The sequence below is a fragment of the Lactuca saligna genome, chromosome 1 (genome assembly GCF_052625555.1).
Source record: "Lactuca saligna cultivar CGN05327 chromosome 1, ASM5262555v1, whole genome shotgun sequence".
Taxonomy (NCBI): domain Eukaryota; kingdom Viridiplantae; phylum Streptophyta; class Magnoliopsida; order Asterales; family Asteraceae; genus Lactuca; species Lactuca saligna.
The window spans coordinates 33,983,753-34,001,924 of NC_136417.1; the positions used below are offsets into that span (position 1 = coordinate 33,983,753).

Consider the following 18,172-nt stretch of genomic DNA (forward strand, 5'->3'; position numbering starts at 1 on the left):
CAAATATCACAATTGCTATCTACTTAAAATCTATTCAGCGAAAGCGTTTCCTCACCATCATTTTCATAAATCGAAGAGAAACCTTATGACACTTAGATTTTATGGTGTATGTGTTCTTATCCATATGAATTTGTCATAACCATAATTACAAGACAAGATTAGTGACAAATCCAAACTTATATGGACTGAACTTGCTCAACATTAACTTATTGCCACCCGGTTGCACAAAGGCCTACCATTGCTTCCAAGTAGTTATGTAAACAATTGAGAACTCATAGAACTCACATGCATAGTCAACTTTAACTGGAATAGGCACAGAAACAAGAATATGTCAACACGATAGGCTATAAACCTCAAGTCGTGTGCTAGTGATTAACAACATGTTTTATTCTTGATTAGTTCTTGAAACTTTTCAAGATCTTTAAGACTCCCACTGACCTCTTGATATATAAGATTCTCTTGTCGAGAATCATTCCTTGACAAAGAAAATATGCAAGAGTTAGTGTGGATTCTTATCAAGACAAACACTTCACATAGTAGGCATTAGTTGGTCTTTGTTTTATCCAAAACATCACAACTTACTAATTTCAAATATACAAGAGTAAGAAAACATTTTACTCTACATTTGACAAGTGTTATAAACCTTCTAAAGATTATGTCACTCAAGTTACAATCTTGGAGTATGACTCTAAGACTTGTTTTTGGAACGAAGTATGATTTATCTTTTGATTCAACCATTTCAACAATCCACGATTCCTCTTTTTAGTCAAACAAATGCATTAAGATGTCCTTAGATGATCAATTGTGATATGGTATCTTAATCATTAAGATAATCATAAAACATGATACTAAAGTACTCTCCCATCTTTTTAGATTTGAGAAACTTTTATCTTTCTGCCTAATTTGATTCTTCTCATTCTTCCTGCCACACATTGAAACTTTTCCAATGTTTTAGAATTATACTTAAACTTGTAAGTATAACCATATTTACTAAACTTTAGTAAATCATGATGAATAGTCTTATCTATCTTTGTGGTAGACCTGATCAGCGCACAACCAAGTGTACCCGATCTCCTAGTCCTTCACTTGACTCACATATACATGTGAACAAGGAATTAGTCTTAATTTCCCAAAGATGAAAATCCACATTCAACATACAATACAAGTTGCATGATTCCAAGTTTCTATCCAACTGAAACTTGGATGATGAGAATCTTTCATTATTTGGTAAATTATCACACTACCACAAACGAAAGAATTAAATCCATTTTCCAATATTGTTATCAATGGAATCATATAAACAATAATTTTTTTTACAGTTTTGTCGCGAGTCCCGAGTTCTTCAGTTTTGTCAGTGTCGAGTGGACGAGGTGAGTTAGAGAGTGGACTCAGCGAGTTGAGGGTGAACTCAGTGATGGAGGGACTCGGCGAGTTGTTCATCAACTCGGCGAGTCCAAGGCAATCTTCTTGGGATCAAGAACAACTCGTCGAGTCTGTTCATACGACTCGGCGAGTCGGATGAAGATTGTCTGAGTTCTTGGATCAAGAGGGTACTCGTCGAGTCGATGCCAGACTCGACGAGTAGCAGTGAGTAAAAGTGAAAAGTGAGAGTAGGACTCGGCGAGTTGGGTGGCCCAACTCGGCGAGTCAGCCCAAAGGAGAGTTGACTTTGACCAAGGGTAAAAGAGTCATTTTACCCCAAGCGCAGTGTTTAGTATTTGATTGAGTGTGTTTATGGACTTGTAGCCGAGGAGATTCAGGAGCAGCCGCCGTTAGCTTTCCGAGCCACACACTCAGCAGCCAGCTTACGAGGTGAGTTTCCTTCCAGTAGGAACGGGTCTAAGGCCACAATGCCGGCCCGTTCAATTAGCAGTAGTTTCCGGATTTAGGTCCGATGCAGTAGTTAGTATGTTCGATGCCTTCGTGGCTCGAACAGGATTTGTGTGCTATGTTTTATGTGTTAAGTATTATGTGTTCCGGGCCACGGCCCGATGTAGCATGTCGTATATGTGTTATGCTAATTGATGTGTATTGTTATGCCATGTTCAGTCAGTCAGTTCCGGACTTCGGTCCGATGCAGTTAGTTCCGGACTTCGGTCCGATGCAGGGGACAAGGTCCCAGTCAGTTCCGGACTTCGGTCCGATGCAGTTAGTTCCGGACTTCGGGCCGATGCAGGGGACAAGGTCCCAGTCAGTTCCGGACTTCGGTCCGATGCAGTTTCCGGGCTTCGGCCCGATGCAGTGGGCAAGGCACAATATGTGTTTATATGTTATTGTATGGTATGTGGTGGTTTGGGGGAGCTCACTAAGCTTCGTGCTTACAGTTTCAATTTGGTTTCAGGTACTTCCGCAAGCAAAGGGAAGAGCTCGGGGTGACAGCATCGCACACACCACAGCATAGCTTTTATCCTGGGAATGTCTTTTGATGTTTTGGATTGATGTTGTATGATACAGTTTTCCGCACAATATTTTATTATGTTTTGGGGATACATCGCGTGTGTTTTATGTTATGATACTTATATTATGGGTTTGATTATATTGAAAAACGAAAATTTTTGGGTCATGTTTTTGGGTCGTTTCATTTTGATTTTAGAGAGATGATTTTTTAGTGGAAGGAGATGACATATCTTGTGTTGAGGTGTTCTCATGCTTCTTTTGTGGTAGATGTAGAGGCAATGATAGGTTGAATTGCATCTGAGCATGAACCAAGAATTGCACCAAATACCACCTGATCTTGGCGATACCAAGTTGTGTACTCAGGATTAGGTTTGGATTTGTCTTTGTTGATAATGAATTTTTCGAGAGGATCAGTTGCCCATGTGATGTAATCTTCCAAACCTAGTCCAATAAATATGGACTGGACTTGTCGCCTCCATACATGGAAGTTGTTGGTGAGTAATTTGATAGGAAAGTGATTTGAGGCGGTGATTTGTATTAGGGATGACGGTGTCATGGTGATGTCGATGAAAAGGATTAGAGGAGAAAGGCAAGAGGATCGATTGACTCTTCAGAGCGTGTGTGCTCTGATACGATATGAGATTTGAGAATCAGTGGGCTCCAATGAATAATTTCATTACAAAGATTGATACATACATAGATGGTAGCGAGAGTTAAGGAGCAATACATGGAATTTACTAAGAATAGATTACAGCTATCTAGATTGCAATTACATACAAATAAGAAGAGATTATTGCAGATTAGTCTTGAAGATGTGTATGATGTTATAGTTAGATTGCTTATTCACAATCCGTGTTAGCTAAGTATGTCATGTTGAATACAAATTGTACTAAAACATTAAAGTTCCAACCATTATATCTTGAAGAAGAAGCAAATACGCCTTAGTCACACCCATTCGAAATGATATGGATGATATGGTTGTCGTTTCTATACAACCAAATTGTGATTCCAAGTTGCATTTGTCTCACCAATATATCATGTTAGGAAAAGATGACATGGCATGAAATATTGTATGTTACAACAAAAAGATATATCTTATAGATATCTTGCACATGGATTATTCTTTTTTAAGCACTTATATAAAGATAATATCTAGTATGTATGATATCTATTTTGAGAGATTTTTAGCAAGCAACTATTTGTCTATTATTGTTATTGGATAGAAAAAGTATCATCTTCTTTGGGAAGATTTTACTAGGATTAGATTCATAATAGTTTGTCAAAGATTTTACTATTATTTATTTATAAACCCATGAAGTTTTCTATTAAATAAAAAAAAACATATTCACCATTTATTTATTTTTGGAATAGAGTTTGTTAAATTCTAATATAAATAAAAAGAGTATTTATTTAGATTCAGACATTACAAACTCCAAGCATAAATCTGAAACTTATTTTTAAACTTCTTCATTTATATTACAAGTTACTATGTTATAACCCGTGGAAACCACGGTTAGTATGATTAAAATTTTTATATATACAAAAAAAAATCAATAACTTTAAAAAAAATGCCTTGTATTGTAGATTGTAAGTTATCACGAATTAATTTGAAAAGTAATAAAAATAATATTTTAACATAGATTTTGAGATACTTCTTTGTACACAACATTGAAAGTTTTATTGGTCAAATTACGAATCCTTATCCAAAATCAATAACTTCAATCATTCTCTGCTTTTTACTCTGAATAATACAAGATATAATTGACAATACATGAAAATTGGTTCTCTAAATTTTGAGATAAAAGTAGGTAAAATTTCCTTCCTGTGACAAACAAATTCCAAACATTTTGTTGACAACCTAAAATAACATAAATAATACAATATAACATTTGGAAAACTTAATAACTCTCAAACACTATTTTTTTTTTAAACCACATCAAGCCACACATACCGACAAACATGAAGAATTTCAAAGTACATTTCAAAAACAATAAGAATCTTGAAGTACAATACTAAAATATGACTCTTTTCAAAATACAATGCTAAAATAAAGCTGATATTGTACAAAAAATACAATTAATACAAATTAGTTAAAAATTATAATAACTGACACGTCTATATTAAAATTATAATGAGGGACATGTGTGATATATAAAAACAATAATACAAATTAGTTAAACTATTTATATACTATCAAATAATAAGATAGGATTAGTTGGTTACTCTCTTACTTTCGTTGATTACCGTTTAGCTTATAAGAGTATTGAGTCAAACTAAATAGATGACCATGTGTTAAATCCTCTTGATACCATCTCCTTGAAGAAAAAGTATATAAAAGGGCTCATGGTAGATTAATCATCATCCTGATAATAAGGACTAAAACTAAAACTAAAAAAGTTTTTTGGAACAAAATTTGAAATAATCAAATATACTCAATGTCAAAATATGTAATCAACTCTAGAAAGAATGATTATACACAAAATCTTCTTCACTCAAGACTTATATTACCTCTAATAGATCGAAAGCACATCAACATTTTTTCTTATAAGAATGACTTCATCAGCTGCTAAGATTGAACTTTCAGGATCATATTAACAATAAGAAACTCACATATTACTCCTACCCACTTTTAAATATACAAAATAAAGAAATGGTCATTAAGGGTCTTCATGGATGGTTAATCGATAATATCGGTTCATTAATATATTTGAACCTAAACCGAATAATCTCGTTAACCGGTTCTTGGTTTCTTTGGTGGTTTATTGGTGCAGTAAACTATTTAACCATTCTCTAATTGATAAATTTATTTCAAAATTAACAAACTTGTAAGATGGTTTCACAAAAACCAACACCTATTTCAAAGGAATGTTAGCAATATTCAAATCTGATAAAATATTAAAATTTAATGATTTTTAGGAAAACAAACTTGGAAGTCAAATGAGAGATGAGACTCATATTTATAAATATAAGGAATGTCCATCAATCCTTTTGGTCAGGTTCAAATTACCACCTATAAATCAATAATGAACCACTTGTCATATGTACACATTTTCCTGTTGTAGATTCTTATATTTAAACCTTTGTATTCAGAATAATTAAAGAAATGATTTTTTTGAATTATTAACATAAATAAATCATTACTTATAATAACTATGATAATGTAGAAGCCATAACATGATTCCTAATAAATACAGAAATCATCTTAATTTAAGAAATAATATAAATCCCAAGATATTATCTAATTATTAAAATAAAAAAAGGAAAAAGTGAAAAAAGGAAAAAGTGGGAGTCCATTAGAAGGAGCCAAGCTGATTATTTGAGCCAAGAGAGCAGCGATTTGTTATCCTTCCACTGTTCGAAGAGAGAAGTTATCGCAGCTCTGTGAAGCCAGCCTAACGCATTGCCCTCTGGCTCTAGGAACCAAGAAGCCCAAGCCTTCGCTCAAGCCACTCGATCCAACTCCGAACTTGGAGCGGGCAAACCACATTTTGCAACAGCTTAACCCAACCAAACAAGGCTCGATCTCAGTCCATCCCACTTTAAAGCCCTCACTTAAGTCACAAGCTCACGTTACCAAGCTCGGCGATAATTGAAGTCCATTTCATGTATAAATAATTGGAAACACTTTCTATTCCAACCGATGTGGGATGTGAAACGAAATATTTTCATCCTCATTCTCTCTTTATCTCTGTCAAATACTGTGATTACTGATTACTAATTACTTAAACACTCAGTACTGAAAAAAGAGATTGTGGAATAGTTTTAACAACTGGAATTTGTTTACAAGGTGTAATTGGAATCATTCTCTCGAAGATTCAAGTATGAAACTTAGACAATATAATATACCTGTTTTCGTCTCTTTTTTCTGTCTATGAACCGAATCCAACATGATTTCTCTACAAAATCTGTGTCTTAATCCTAATTAACACTCACTAATCGGTTACCCCTCCAGATGTTGAAGAAATTTTCTTGAATTCCCTCTTTTTTCACAATTCAACCACCGCCAAAGACTTGAGAAAGTGGAGGAGTTTATCAATTAAATGAGTTTATATGCTTTCCAACTTTTCGTAAATTGCAAGTTACTCCCCATATCTTTCGAAAATCTCTCCCTTTCACAATTGTGGAAAGATGTTGAAATTTGAAAATAAAATAAAATTTATAGTCAATTTGAGAGATCGTTTTACAGGTTTCGAAGGGATACTTTTGGTGATATGTTTTTGAATAAAAAGTTAATTATGTAGTAGATGTTTAACAAATAATGTGAATAGCTAAATATGTGATTATGGTTTAAAAAAGAAATCTAATAAATAAAGATTAAATAATGAAGTTATGTTTTAGTATAACTAACTTAATTAATGATGGTATTGTGTTTGTTGAAAGGATTAAAGCTGAACAAAGTAAAAATAGTAAAAATATTGTGCTTCACAGTTATTTGATCCAAATCCTTTTTATAAATTTCAAATTTTGATTCAAACCCGTTTTGTAACATATATAATTTTGAATAATCCATAAGATTAATAGATATCCGACTCATTTATAATATTATAAATTACAAGATTGTTATACATGTCACAACGTTATCCATAATATATAACGTGATATTTTACTTCATACTAAAATTACGACAATTGAAAATTCATATTTTACAAAATACTTACGATAACATTTTTTTTAAATGGATGTCTATTATAACAAATATGCATCAGACAACGTAGTCATCAGGTTAAATCATAAATAAAATATATGTCTACCGTAGAAAACATATGTTTAACATTGCACTCATAAAACATTTACGCTCTCATAGTATGTGTTCGATTGGGAGAAAGCATCATCATCAATTGGTGATTTTTTTTGGTTGACATGGTTATATGTTTAATTAGAGGAGAAAGCAAACTGTATGATGTCGATTGAGAATTTCTTGAGTTATAAATGTCAACTTGACTACGAGATTGCAAAGACTCCTCAGTCCTCCATTTGGATTTCGGAAATTATAATTACAAAGAAACAAAGAGGTGTAGGGAAATCAAAGAATTTTATACATAAATGGAACAGTTTATAAATGGAATATATTAGTAATAATCTATACGCAACACATTTTAATAAAAGATCAATTAAAATTTATTTTATAATAGTTCTAAAAAGGTTCTATTATCAAATTAACAAACAGTTAATTAAGTTGATTTTATAAGTATTTATTATTTACTTTTATATAACTAAATTAAAACTCGTTTACCATACATTAAGATAATATAAAATTTTGGATAGGCTACTAATAACAATCACAAACATATTTTAAAATTGTGATCTTGGTTGTAAGACACGTACAATATTATGATCCTACCATCCAAAAAAGATTTTGATCTAACAAGATCGAGTTAGAGGATAACATTTGTGTATGATTGTAAGATGGTAAGATCATGGGTAAGATCATAAGATTGTACATATGATGCTTAATATTAATACATATGGTATTCTTGTACAATAAATATTTATTACTTAATATTAAAAATTTGGTCTTATGATTCTCTAAAATTTGAAGTTCAAGTTCAGCTCCTTTTATGAATTTGAGTGTTAATATTTGATATAAGTTACAACTCATATAAAAGAAATTAGTTTGTGTGTTAGGATCTTTCGATCGTGATCCGATCTTATGATCACAATCTTGTAAAATACGAAAACAATCTTATGTAAGAAATCTAATCTTGACAATCTTTACTCTAAAGAATATTAAAATCATAAATTATGTTAATGTGTAACTTGGAATTTGTTGACCCAACCCGAAACAAAGTGAAGAAACTCAACATCAAATACCGATGTGAGAAATGTTTGGAGTAGGCTTAGGGTCGATAGGCCCTAAGCCGTACGTGATAATCATTTTTAAAATAGTTTGGTGATAGAAGATTTTTTGGTTTCCGACTTCCTGCATGTATATAGAGTAGGTCACATCGACCGAACCACATTAAATGCATGTGTTGTTTTATTGTTGCTTTCTTGCATAACAAATTGAATACTTAATCCCACAAAATCAAAAACCTAACTTGAATATGACCATTGTGATTATCGGATTATGTGTTTGAAATATTCAATTAGCTAACCAAAGATGAAAGAAAACTAATCACTTTTGGAAAAATCAAATTTAAAAAATGTGTCAATCATAAATTAGGAATTTACAAAACCAAAAGTGAATTGCAATCAATTTCTAAGTTGCATGACAAAAAATAATGACCTTATCTCACATTCATTAATCATTGGGACATAATCATTTAATTTTTTATTTGTAGCATCTTACATTAATTAAACATTTGAACATAATTATTTAATTTTTATTTGTAGCAGAGATACGTATACATGATCAATAAATTAATAAAATAAAATGATAGACTTTTGATTTGGCCACAAAATAGTGCTAACTCCAAATCTAGGTTGAGCCACAAGATAACGAACAAAATCGTCAACTTTTAGCCTTTCAACTTACTTTGTCAATTTTTAGGTAATGAGTATGTTGCATATTTTGGAGAAAGCAAATAAGAGTAAAGTATGTTGCTAAATCTGGTCCCAATAAACGAATATTTACTCAAAAAGATCTCACACATAAGAATTATGTTATCATTAAAAGATGAATACGAATGTTTTGTACTTAGCCTTTGCCAAGGTATATAACTTAATTAATTCATAAGTCCAGACTTTACAAAGAAAAATCAAGTGAAGTTAATAAACACAAACTTAAGCATCATCATTGGTTTGATTAGTAATGATTGGATCTCATTCAATATTCACATGTCATCTTGAAACAAAGCTTTGTAAACAGAATTAGAACCACCACCCCGTTCATCTTTCTTGTCTCCTCCGCCGCCTATCATCGGAGTCTCACAAACCACGCTATAACCAGCCCTCCGTTGTTTCTTCCTTTTGGATTCTTTATTAGATACGGGTCTAACCTTGGTTGTTTGTAATGGCTTCGGAGCCCAAACCCTCTGCAAATCGGGCATTCGGCCTGTGAATACGAACCTTTTAGCCCTCTCTCTCCTCTCACGAGCCTCAATTAACTTTTGTTCGTCATCCTTTTCTGTCTCTCCTAAATCGAAGTCGTCAAGCGGAGGATGCGATGGTTCGTCTTCTAAAAATAACGAATCGTGAATCATCATCTTGTTAGCAGCAGCCATCTCGTGACTGCTATCCTCGCTGTTCAACATCATACCCTGATCTTCGTTTTCTTCACCAAATGGTAACAGGTCCATTTCATCGTAGATCTTCTTCACCACGTCTTCCAGATTCTGTGAATACCTGAAAATTGAATTTATCATAAGCAAATTATCAAACACTTGGTGAGCAACTGAGAAATCGCTAGAATTTGGATACAAAAACTGTGGTAACTATCAAAATAATCAAACAAACAAACGAAGTACCTTGTTTTTATGGTTTTCTCGACGTACGCATAAAGACTGATATCACCATGAAAGCCTCCTTCCACAAGGTATTGGAAGATCTCCAATAGGGAACAAATCTGTTTCACAAGCTTCGTCTTCAAACTCCCCTTCATACTCCCTGCATATTCGGACTGAAGTATCTCCATCCGGAGCAAAATTTGTAATTCGTATCTTTAAGTTTATTAAGGAAAAGATTAGACCAAATAACGATATATTACCAATTTACCAAGAATATGTAAGAGAAATAAAAAGAATAAAAGGATACTCTTTGACTAGGTATTTTGAGGTAGAACTTGGATCATTATCTTTATGTTCCTTCAAATCTTTGGGCTCTGTTAGTAGTAACTGTATGATTTCAGCAACTTGAGTAGAACAAGATTCATCAGGATTTTCCATCTTTTTGTGCTTTTGAGATAACCAATAAATGGACGAGTTTACAAAACTCTCTGCCATTATCTTCAAGTCCACACCATCAGATTCAAGCCCCTGTTGAATTCTCATAGGCAAACTACTGAAAAAAGCATCTGGAGTTTCTGAACAAGATTCAAAATCAGCATCCCCCTGGATTCTTGACTGTTGAGAACTAATAGCCAGTGTAAGAGGCCCATCGCTTTCTTGATGGCTTGCAGAAATATCTTCATTTACATCTGTTTCTTTTTGCTGAATTGAATCTGGACCCATTTTGCATGATCTATCTGGTATGTTATTGGAAGATAAGCTCTTGTTTTTCACTTCTGTCATCCAGCATTTCAGAAACTTCAACTTCTTTGACTTTTTCAAGCCATTGGCAAAATAAACCTCTGTTAAGTCCACATCTAAAAACTCATATGCAGCCTTGCAGAATGCACTCCATGTAAGGTCCCGATGTGTGTGTTTTTTAATCTTTCTCCTCTTTCCACCAGCTAAATGAACATATTTTCCAGATGAGGAAGTACCCTTTTGAGAATCAAAGTCACCTTGAGGAGTACCTTTTTGAGAAGCAATGTCACCTTGAGAAAGTTTATTCTCTATCAACAGGTTTGATCCACCATCTTTTTGAACAGGAGCATTGTTATGATCTAAGAACAAGAGGACAGCGGAATGAGCTGTGAAGGGTTTGAGAATCCCTGTGTGAGAATCCCCATTGTTATTTGATATGGATAACAAAGCCCAATAACCCTTCATATAAAGAAAACTAAGTAAAATCTGCCATGTTGGAACCGAATGCTTCTCAAAAAACTCAGATTTTTCACTGGCTAATTGTCCAAGAACCTTATCAGCCAAAAAAATGTCTAAACCATCTTTCTCCTTTTTGGCAGATTTTGCGGATTGAACTAAGAAATGATCTGATGAAAATTCTTCAATTTTTTCACACATGGTGTACTTGTGAACAGCTGTGACGTGCAACTTCATAATTCCATTCTTTAAATTACCCAAGAATGTGCTCACAGAGTTGACAACTTCGTCTTTTGAGCTAGGCTTTGATGGTGCCTTTAGATGCAGCAAATTAAGATCACAGCATTTCCACTCTATGGGCTTACCATGGACATCCAAAATCTCGAGACTTAACTGTCCACGGATCCTTTTATCTAATTTAGGAGAATCTAGCAACTTAGATGAGATCCCAATAACTGGATATATCAACCCGAATGAAACAAGGGCAGAACCTAGAACAATGGAATCAGCTGAGCAAAATCCCCAACCAAATTTCCTAATTTCATTTCCAATAATAGCAGATTGCTGCTCGGATTTATTGTTTCCGGCTTCTTCTTCTTCGTGGCTATGAATGTCAACCCAACAGAAATGTATGTCCTTATTATTAAATGCATCATTAACAGCACCAAAACAATCACGAAACTTAGCACCATAAACATCTAAATTCATCAAGCAATCATTATCGACATCAACAGACACAAACTCAGCTAAGGATTTCAACGATCTACAAACTGGCGACAACAAAATAACCAAATTTGAGCGGACATCGATGGGATCAGAGTGAATTTTACCTGGAATATTCTCAATATCGAACTCCCAGCCATAGTCGCGAGCGAGCTGAAGCAAAGAGCTGGCTATATGTGAAGCATTTGAAAGGGAATACGTCAATTTGGTAGAAGAGATGGAATTAAGGGTGTGGGAGAGAGAATCTAGGGTTTGCGAAGGAGAATTGAAGGATACAGAAGCAGAAGAATAACTGGGAAGTAGATGGCGGAGCGTAGAGACGGAATCGAGAGAGGAGAGAGAAGAGAAGAAGAGCTTGAAGGAGAAAAGAGAAGATGAAAGAGGGGGGAAAGATAAAAGAATATTGGAGGTAGCAATAATGGAGGTGATGTAATTAGGGTTAGGAAATTGGAATAGAAATGGGTTGAGGTCTACGAGAAGAACTATACGCTGTGTTTTTGAGAAATCAATGGCGTCCGCCATTCAAGCTTGATATTTTAAGACTTTCGGGAGAGCACAGAGATACGGGGTTCTCGCTGTAGAACTAGAAGAGCAGATATGCTTATTGAAGATCCAGGATGCTAACTTGCGCCGCATCAACGTGGAGAGAGAGAGAGAGAGAGAGAGAACGGGACAAAAATGGGCGGCAATGTAGCAATGGCGGGAGAATTATATGAGTTTAAAAGTCATGACCGGTTTATACAAATATAATTAAAAAAACGACGTATCATAATTGTTAAGGTAAATGAATAACTAAATAAATCATTGTTGAAGAAAATATACATTTTAAGTGTACTGAATTTTTGCAAAATTTTGTTATTAAGTTTGAATTTTGTTGTGTTTTTGTTCCTGGATCACACGACATTCTTATCTTTTATAACTAGTTGTGAGACCCATGTACTATACGGGTTTATTAAAAATATAAATTTAACATAAATATTTAAACATTAAATATTTTATAAAATAACATTTTTACATAATATAATGTAATCTTTTGAAACATTTGTAAAAGAAATCAAATATTCTTTTGAGCATTTATGAAACTTTATTAGCTAGTTAATAAAAGTGTTATCTTTCCTTATAAAACTTAGGATTTTGTGGAGTTTTATTTTAAAAAATGAAAATTCTTAAAAAATAACAAGTGGAAAATAATAATTCTAAAATTCCCACAAAATTACATGTGACAAAACTTTTGAGAATTTGACAAGTAGCAAAAAAATAAATTATTGAGTAAATTACACGAATGGTCCCTATGGTTTAGGGTAAATTATGTGTTTGGTCCCTAACTTATTTTTTTAATTTGAAAGGTCCCTACTGTTTGTTTTTGTTACTCGTTTGGTCCCTGTCTTACTTAAAAAGATTATTTTGCCCTTGATTTTTTAATTTATTTAAATAAACACACCCTCAACCTCATCTATCTCACCTTACCTTACATACCTCATCATTTTTTTTCTATTTAAATAATAGTCTTTTTAGGTAAGACATGGACCAAACGCGTAACAAAACCAAATAGTAGCGACCAAGCACATGACAAAAACAAACATTAGGGACCTTCCGAGTTAAAAAAATAAGTTAGGGACCAAACATGTAAATTACCCCAAACCATAGGGACCATTCGTGTAATTTACTCTAAATTATTTATTAGAGAAGATTTCGTCTATGCTCTTTTTATAATTTAGTTTAAAAAAAAGTCAGGCAAAAATTCATTTAAAGAAATTGCAAAAGTAATATGTAATCGGTGTGGTTTTTTATTTTTTGTGATTATAATGAAGAGATTAATGTTGAGCATGCAGTGTGCTTGAAAGAATTCCCCAAAGCCTTATGTGAAGAAGAATGACTCCTAATACAAAAAGCGAAACTTAATTGGCTTAAAGGAGACAGTAATACTAAATATTATCATAAAGTCATTAAAGAAATACAAAGCATAAATCAAATTAACTCCATCATTGATGCGGACGGTGTGGTGCATGGGGTTGATAAGGTTGTTGATATTGTCGTTGCTCATTTCTCTGACTTCCTTGGGAAGGTTAGAGATGTTGGTCCTTTAGTCTCTCCAAACAACCTTTTCAGCGATACCTTAACGAACGAGGAGGCAGACTAGATGGTTAGACCAATTGAAGATGAAGAAATCAAACAGGCCATGTTTGATATTAGGAATGATAAAGCACCAGGACCTGATGGGTTTACTTCTACTTTATTTTAAAAAGGCATAGCACTTAGTACGGAAAGAAGTGTGCAAAGCAGTCAAAGATTTTTTTCCTACTGGAAAACTTTTACAAGCTGCCAATCATACGATCTCGGTCCCTCCTCCGAAAGGTGGAAGTCCCTAATACTATGAAGGACTTTCACCCTATATCTTGTTTCAATGTCATCTATAAATGCATTACAAAGATCATCGTGACCAGGATGGCCCCTTCTCTTGTAACATCCCAAAAATTTCAAAATTTTAAACTTTCCAAAACAACCCTTTTTAAATAGAAGTATTTACAAAAACCTTTGTTCCCAGAACATTATTTAAAAATCATAATCTCTTTCAACATAATTTCTAAAACATTCACATTATCAGAGTTATTAGAAAATCATAAGTTCAAAATGCGAGGATGTGTATGGCCACGTCTTCACCTTGCCACGATCTACTAAAGTACCTGAAACCATAAACCAAAACTATAAGCACGAAGTTTAGTGAGTTCCCCCAAAGCAACAACACCCAAACTGTAACACCCCGTTTATTAAATAAATAAATAAATAAATAAAATTAATGGATGAATAGTAGCCCTAAAATCCAAAATAATTATCGAGGTGTTGGTTTCGGGGAGTCGAATAACAAGATTTAGAGTTTCGAGGGTTAAAAGTGTAAGTTTCGGATTGGCTTTGTAAATATTTATGAAGGCATGGACTACTTGGTAAAATTATTGGGACTTAATTTGAAGATATTTTGGAGGCATAGGGGTTGAATGGTAACATATGGACTTCATTTGAAAACAATTTGTAAAGGAGGGGTTGTTTGGTTACTGTAGGACCTAATATGAGAAGAATTATAGAAGTCGGGGTTTAAAGGGTAAATATTGGAGTGAATTTGAAATTATTTTTGGAGGGAGGGTCATTTATGCCATTATGGAATGAACTTTATAAGGGTGTCGGGTATAAATGTCCCATAACCCTAACCATAGGAGTTGGAATGCAGCCACCACTCTCTTTCTTCGTCTTTGGCGCCGCTACCACCATTCACCTCGTTCATCTTTCCGACCGCCTAGCACCAATGGGTAGTCCTCATAAACAGAAGCATTGAAGATCGGCAGGAGATGGGGGCAATTGTTATATCATCTGACGATGAAGTCGAGAGACACCAACAACCACCAAGTAACCTTTATGTTGCTCTGATCGTCACCCATCACTGCTTGTCGTTGCGAGGAAGTTGTGGACGTGTTTGTGTGTGTGTTACATTTCGTGTTCGTGTTGGTGACTGAGAAGAACCACCATAGCGGCTGAGCATGGTGGTTGTCGTTGTCAACACTGTTGTTGCCACCATTTCGTGAGTATGTTGTCGTCGTCGTATGCCACCAGGAGGGTGGTTGGATGCTTGCAAACAGAAGTGTGGATGGATGTGTTTCTATTTTTGGTGTGTTTGTGTGTATAGTGTAGCTTAACCGGAAAACCAAGAACAACCTGTTGGAATAGTGTCTAAGGCTATAACTATATTCGGTGGTGCATGGTCCTTTTGGGTTGCCTTCACCATAGCAACTTGAAGGATGATTTGTTAAGAGAGAGTAAATATTATAAGGAATAATATTTAGCTATTTGATTAATATAAATCATAAATTAATTGGTATTAATTTGGTGACTTAAAGAGATTAATTAAATAAGAGGGTATAAACTGTCAATTGTTTGATAGTTAGACTTTGGACCATAAATCCATTAGGATGGACTTTGGACGGTTTCTAAGAGCTTTAGGATAGCTCAAAATAGTCCATAAGGATATCTATGGAATGGATTTGGATAGCCTTAAGTGAAGATTATCCAATTAGGGTTTAGGGTGAAACCCTTAAGGAGTCTAAAGGTATAAATAGGCCCTTGGGGTGTGGAATTCGTGTACAAGCTTTCAGAACCTAAAGAAAGGAACCTCTGGCCGAATTCCATCCCCTCTCCTCTCTCCTAAATCATCTTGCTTGCTATTGGTGTTTGTGAACCATCAGAGGAGTGACAATTGTGACTCTAGAAGCTCCAAGACAAGAAGATCAACAAGGAACTCAAAGGTATGATTCTAGATCTGTATTAATGTTATTGTTTAACCTAATTAGCCATTAGAAGTCTTGGATTCAAAAGCATGTTTGATAGAAAGCCTAGATCCAAGCAATAGGGTTTTGCATGCGCACATAGGAAAGTTCTTATGGCTAAAACCCAACAGTGGTATCAGAGCCTAGATTGGTTTTCTACAAATTGTTGCTTGTATAACTGAAACAAACCTGCAAAATTCGATTTTTTGGTTTTTGAGTCACTGACTCGTCGAGTTCCAAAGTGGACTCGGCGAGTAGGCCTGACTCGGCGAGTCCATTTGTGTACTCGGCGAGTCCAAGCGTCAGGAAAGGCCAGATTCGGGATTTCTTTGTGTTTATCTTATCCAAACTTACCATAAACTAATTAGATCAATATGAATCCGTTTTTTGATAAATATAAGTGTTGTATTGATCTAGTTAAAGGTAATTATCAACTAATTAAATATTTAGTTTCTTTATATGATAATTAATTAATTGTTTTAATTATTTTTTGGTAATTATCTTCAAAGAAATCAAAGATAAATCAAATAAAGATAATTAAGATATTAATTGTTAATTGAAATTATTTGTTATTTGATCCTCCATGTTTTTTAAATGTTTAAAACCTACCCTATAGTTTTGAAATTTAAATTTGTGATTAAAAGCTTTAATTTAGACAACTTAAATTTCAAACCCTAGATTTTGAAAAAGTTTAAATACAACCCTATACTTATATGACATTATTAGAATAATATATATATGTATAACTAAATGCTAGTCTTACCGCTAGTAGGCCTCATTCACGAAGCCGATCTATAAGGTGGGTATAAGGTTGCGGCCTATAAAATGGCGCTTAATGGGTGTACACTCACACCCACCGCTTGCTTGATTGGTGGAGGGTCGTTAGCCGAACGGGTAGGATAGGGCAACCTCATCCTCTCATTAAAAGTATAATAAGAAATACGAAGTAACTAAATTTTTTTTAAATTTCCCAATCTTAGTTACTTTAGGAAAAGTGAATTGATGCAATTCCATGAAATTACACTTTGCACCTTGCTAAGATGTTAGTGGAGCGTGTGTGGTTTACCGGCACACTAATTGGTTCTAAGCGAAGGTGGCGGAGGGTGATTCATTGTTTATCATAGTTCGGTGGAGCGTGTGTGGTTTACCGGCACATCGAATAGGTGATCGTAACAATGAAGGCACCATGTAAATTTGCATGGTAATTCACACCCGCTTTGTGATCCTTGGCATCCCAGTCACAAACAAGAGGGGCATATCGAGATTTAAACATGCCATTGAATAGTTCAATGAATCTCATCCGAACCTAGGAATTCTCAAAAACACTTAGGACTAAAAGTTTAAGTTTTGTGATGGAGAATTAGTGAATCGTCATTCACTTACCTTCAATTTATTTGCATGTTGGATTACGGCATCCCTTTTCTAGTATGTAAATGTTATTGTTGGATCCTAGCCCTAATTTTTCTTATTGGGTGATAATTAGGGATTCTTGTTCTAATCTATCTTTGTCCTTTCTATAGATGTCAAACGCAAACAACGCTGCTGCTAGTTCTTTCACGTTGATGAGCCTTTGCCAAAAGGTCACCTTCGATGGAACGAACTTTGGCGAATGGATAAGATACATTCGCACCATTGCTCGCTATGAGGATAAAGAGTATGTCCTCGACGAGAAGCTCGAGAAAATCAACCCCGAAATTGCTACTCCCGCTGAAATCACCGCCTTTGAAACCCATGAGCGAGATGCAACGAAAGTACATTGCATCATGATCGCCACCATGAACTCAGAATTCCAAAAGTCCTACGAGGACATGTATCCATACGAGATGCATCAAGACTTGCTGGAGAGGTACCACCAAAACGCGAGACAAGAGCGTTACGAGATCTTCACCAACATGATTTCCGCCAAGATGGGTCATGGAGAATCTCTTACCGTGCACTTGCAAAAGATGCAAAGGTATGTCGACCGCCTTCGCAAGTTAAACGTTGACTTCGGCGAAGACTTGGCAATCGACATGGTGCTTCACTCTTTGCCTCCGATGTACAATCAATTTAGGATGACCTACCACATGAACAAAGAGGAGGTCACTCTAAGTAAGCTCCAAGGTCTCTTGAGGGTTGCTGAGAGCAATTTCAAGGACAAGTCTGTTGCACCAACTC

The 18,172-nt window shown here is 34.6% G+C and overlaps 1 protein-coding gene across 1 annotated transcript; it reads right to left on the reverse strand.

The window, feature by feature from the left end:
* Nucleotides 1-8,982: 8,982 nt before the first annotated feature.
* LOC145032212 (LIM domain protein) lies at nt 8,983-12,371 on the reverse strand. Its single transcript, XM_078980951.1, has 3 exons — nt 10,090-12,371; nt 9,804-9,995; nt 8,983-9,681 (listed from the first exon to the last, which is right to left on the reverse strand). Exons 1-3 carry the CDS (start codon nt 12,222-12,224, stop codon nt 9,171-9,173), a joined length of 2,838 nt encoding a protein of 945 aa, XP_078837077.1. The 5' UTR covers nt 12,225-12,371; the 3' UTR covers nt 8,983-9,170.
* Between the last annotated feature and the right edge of the window lie 5,801 nt (nt 12,372-18,172).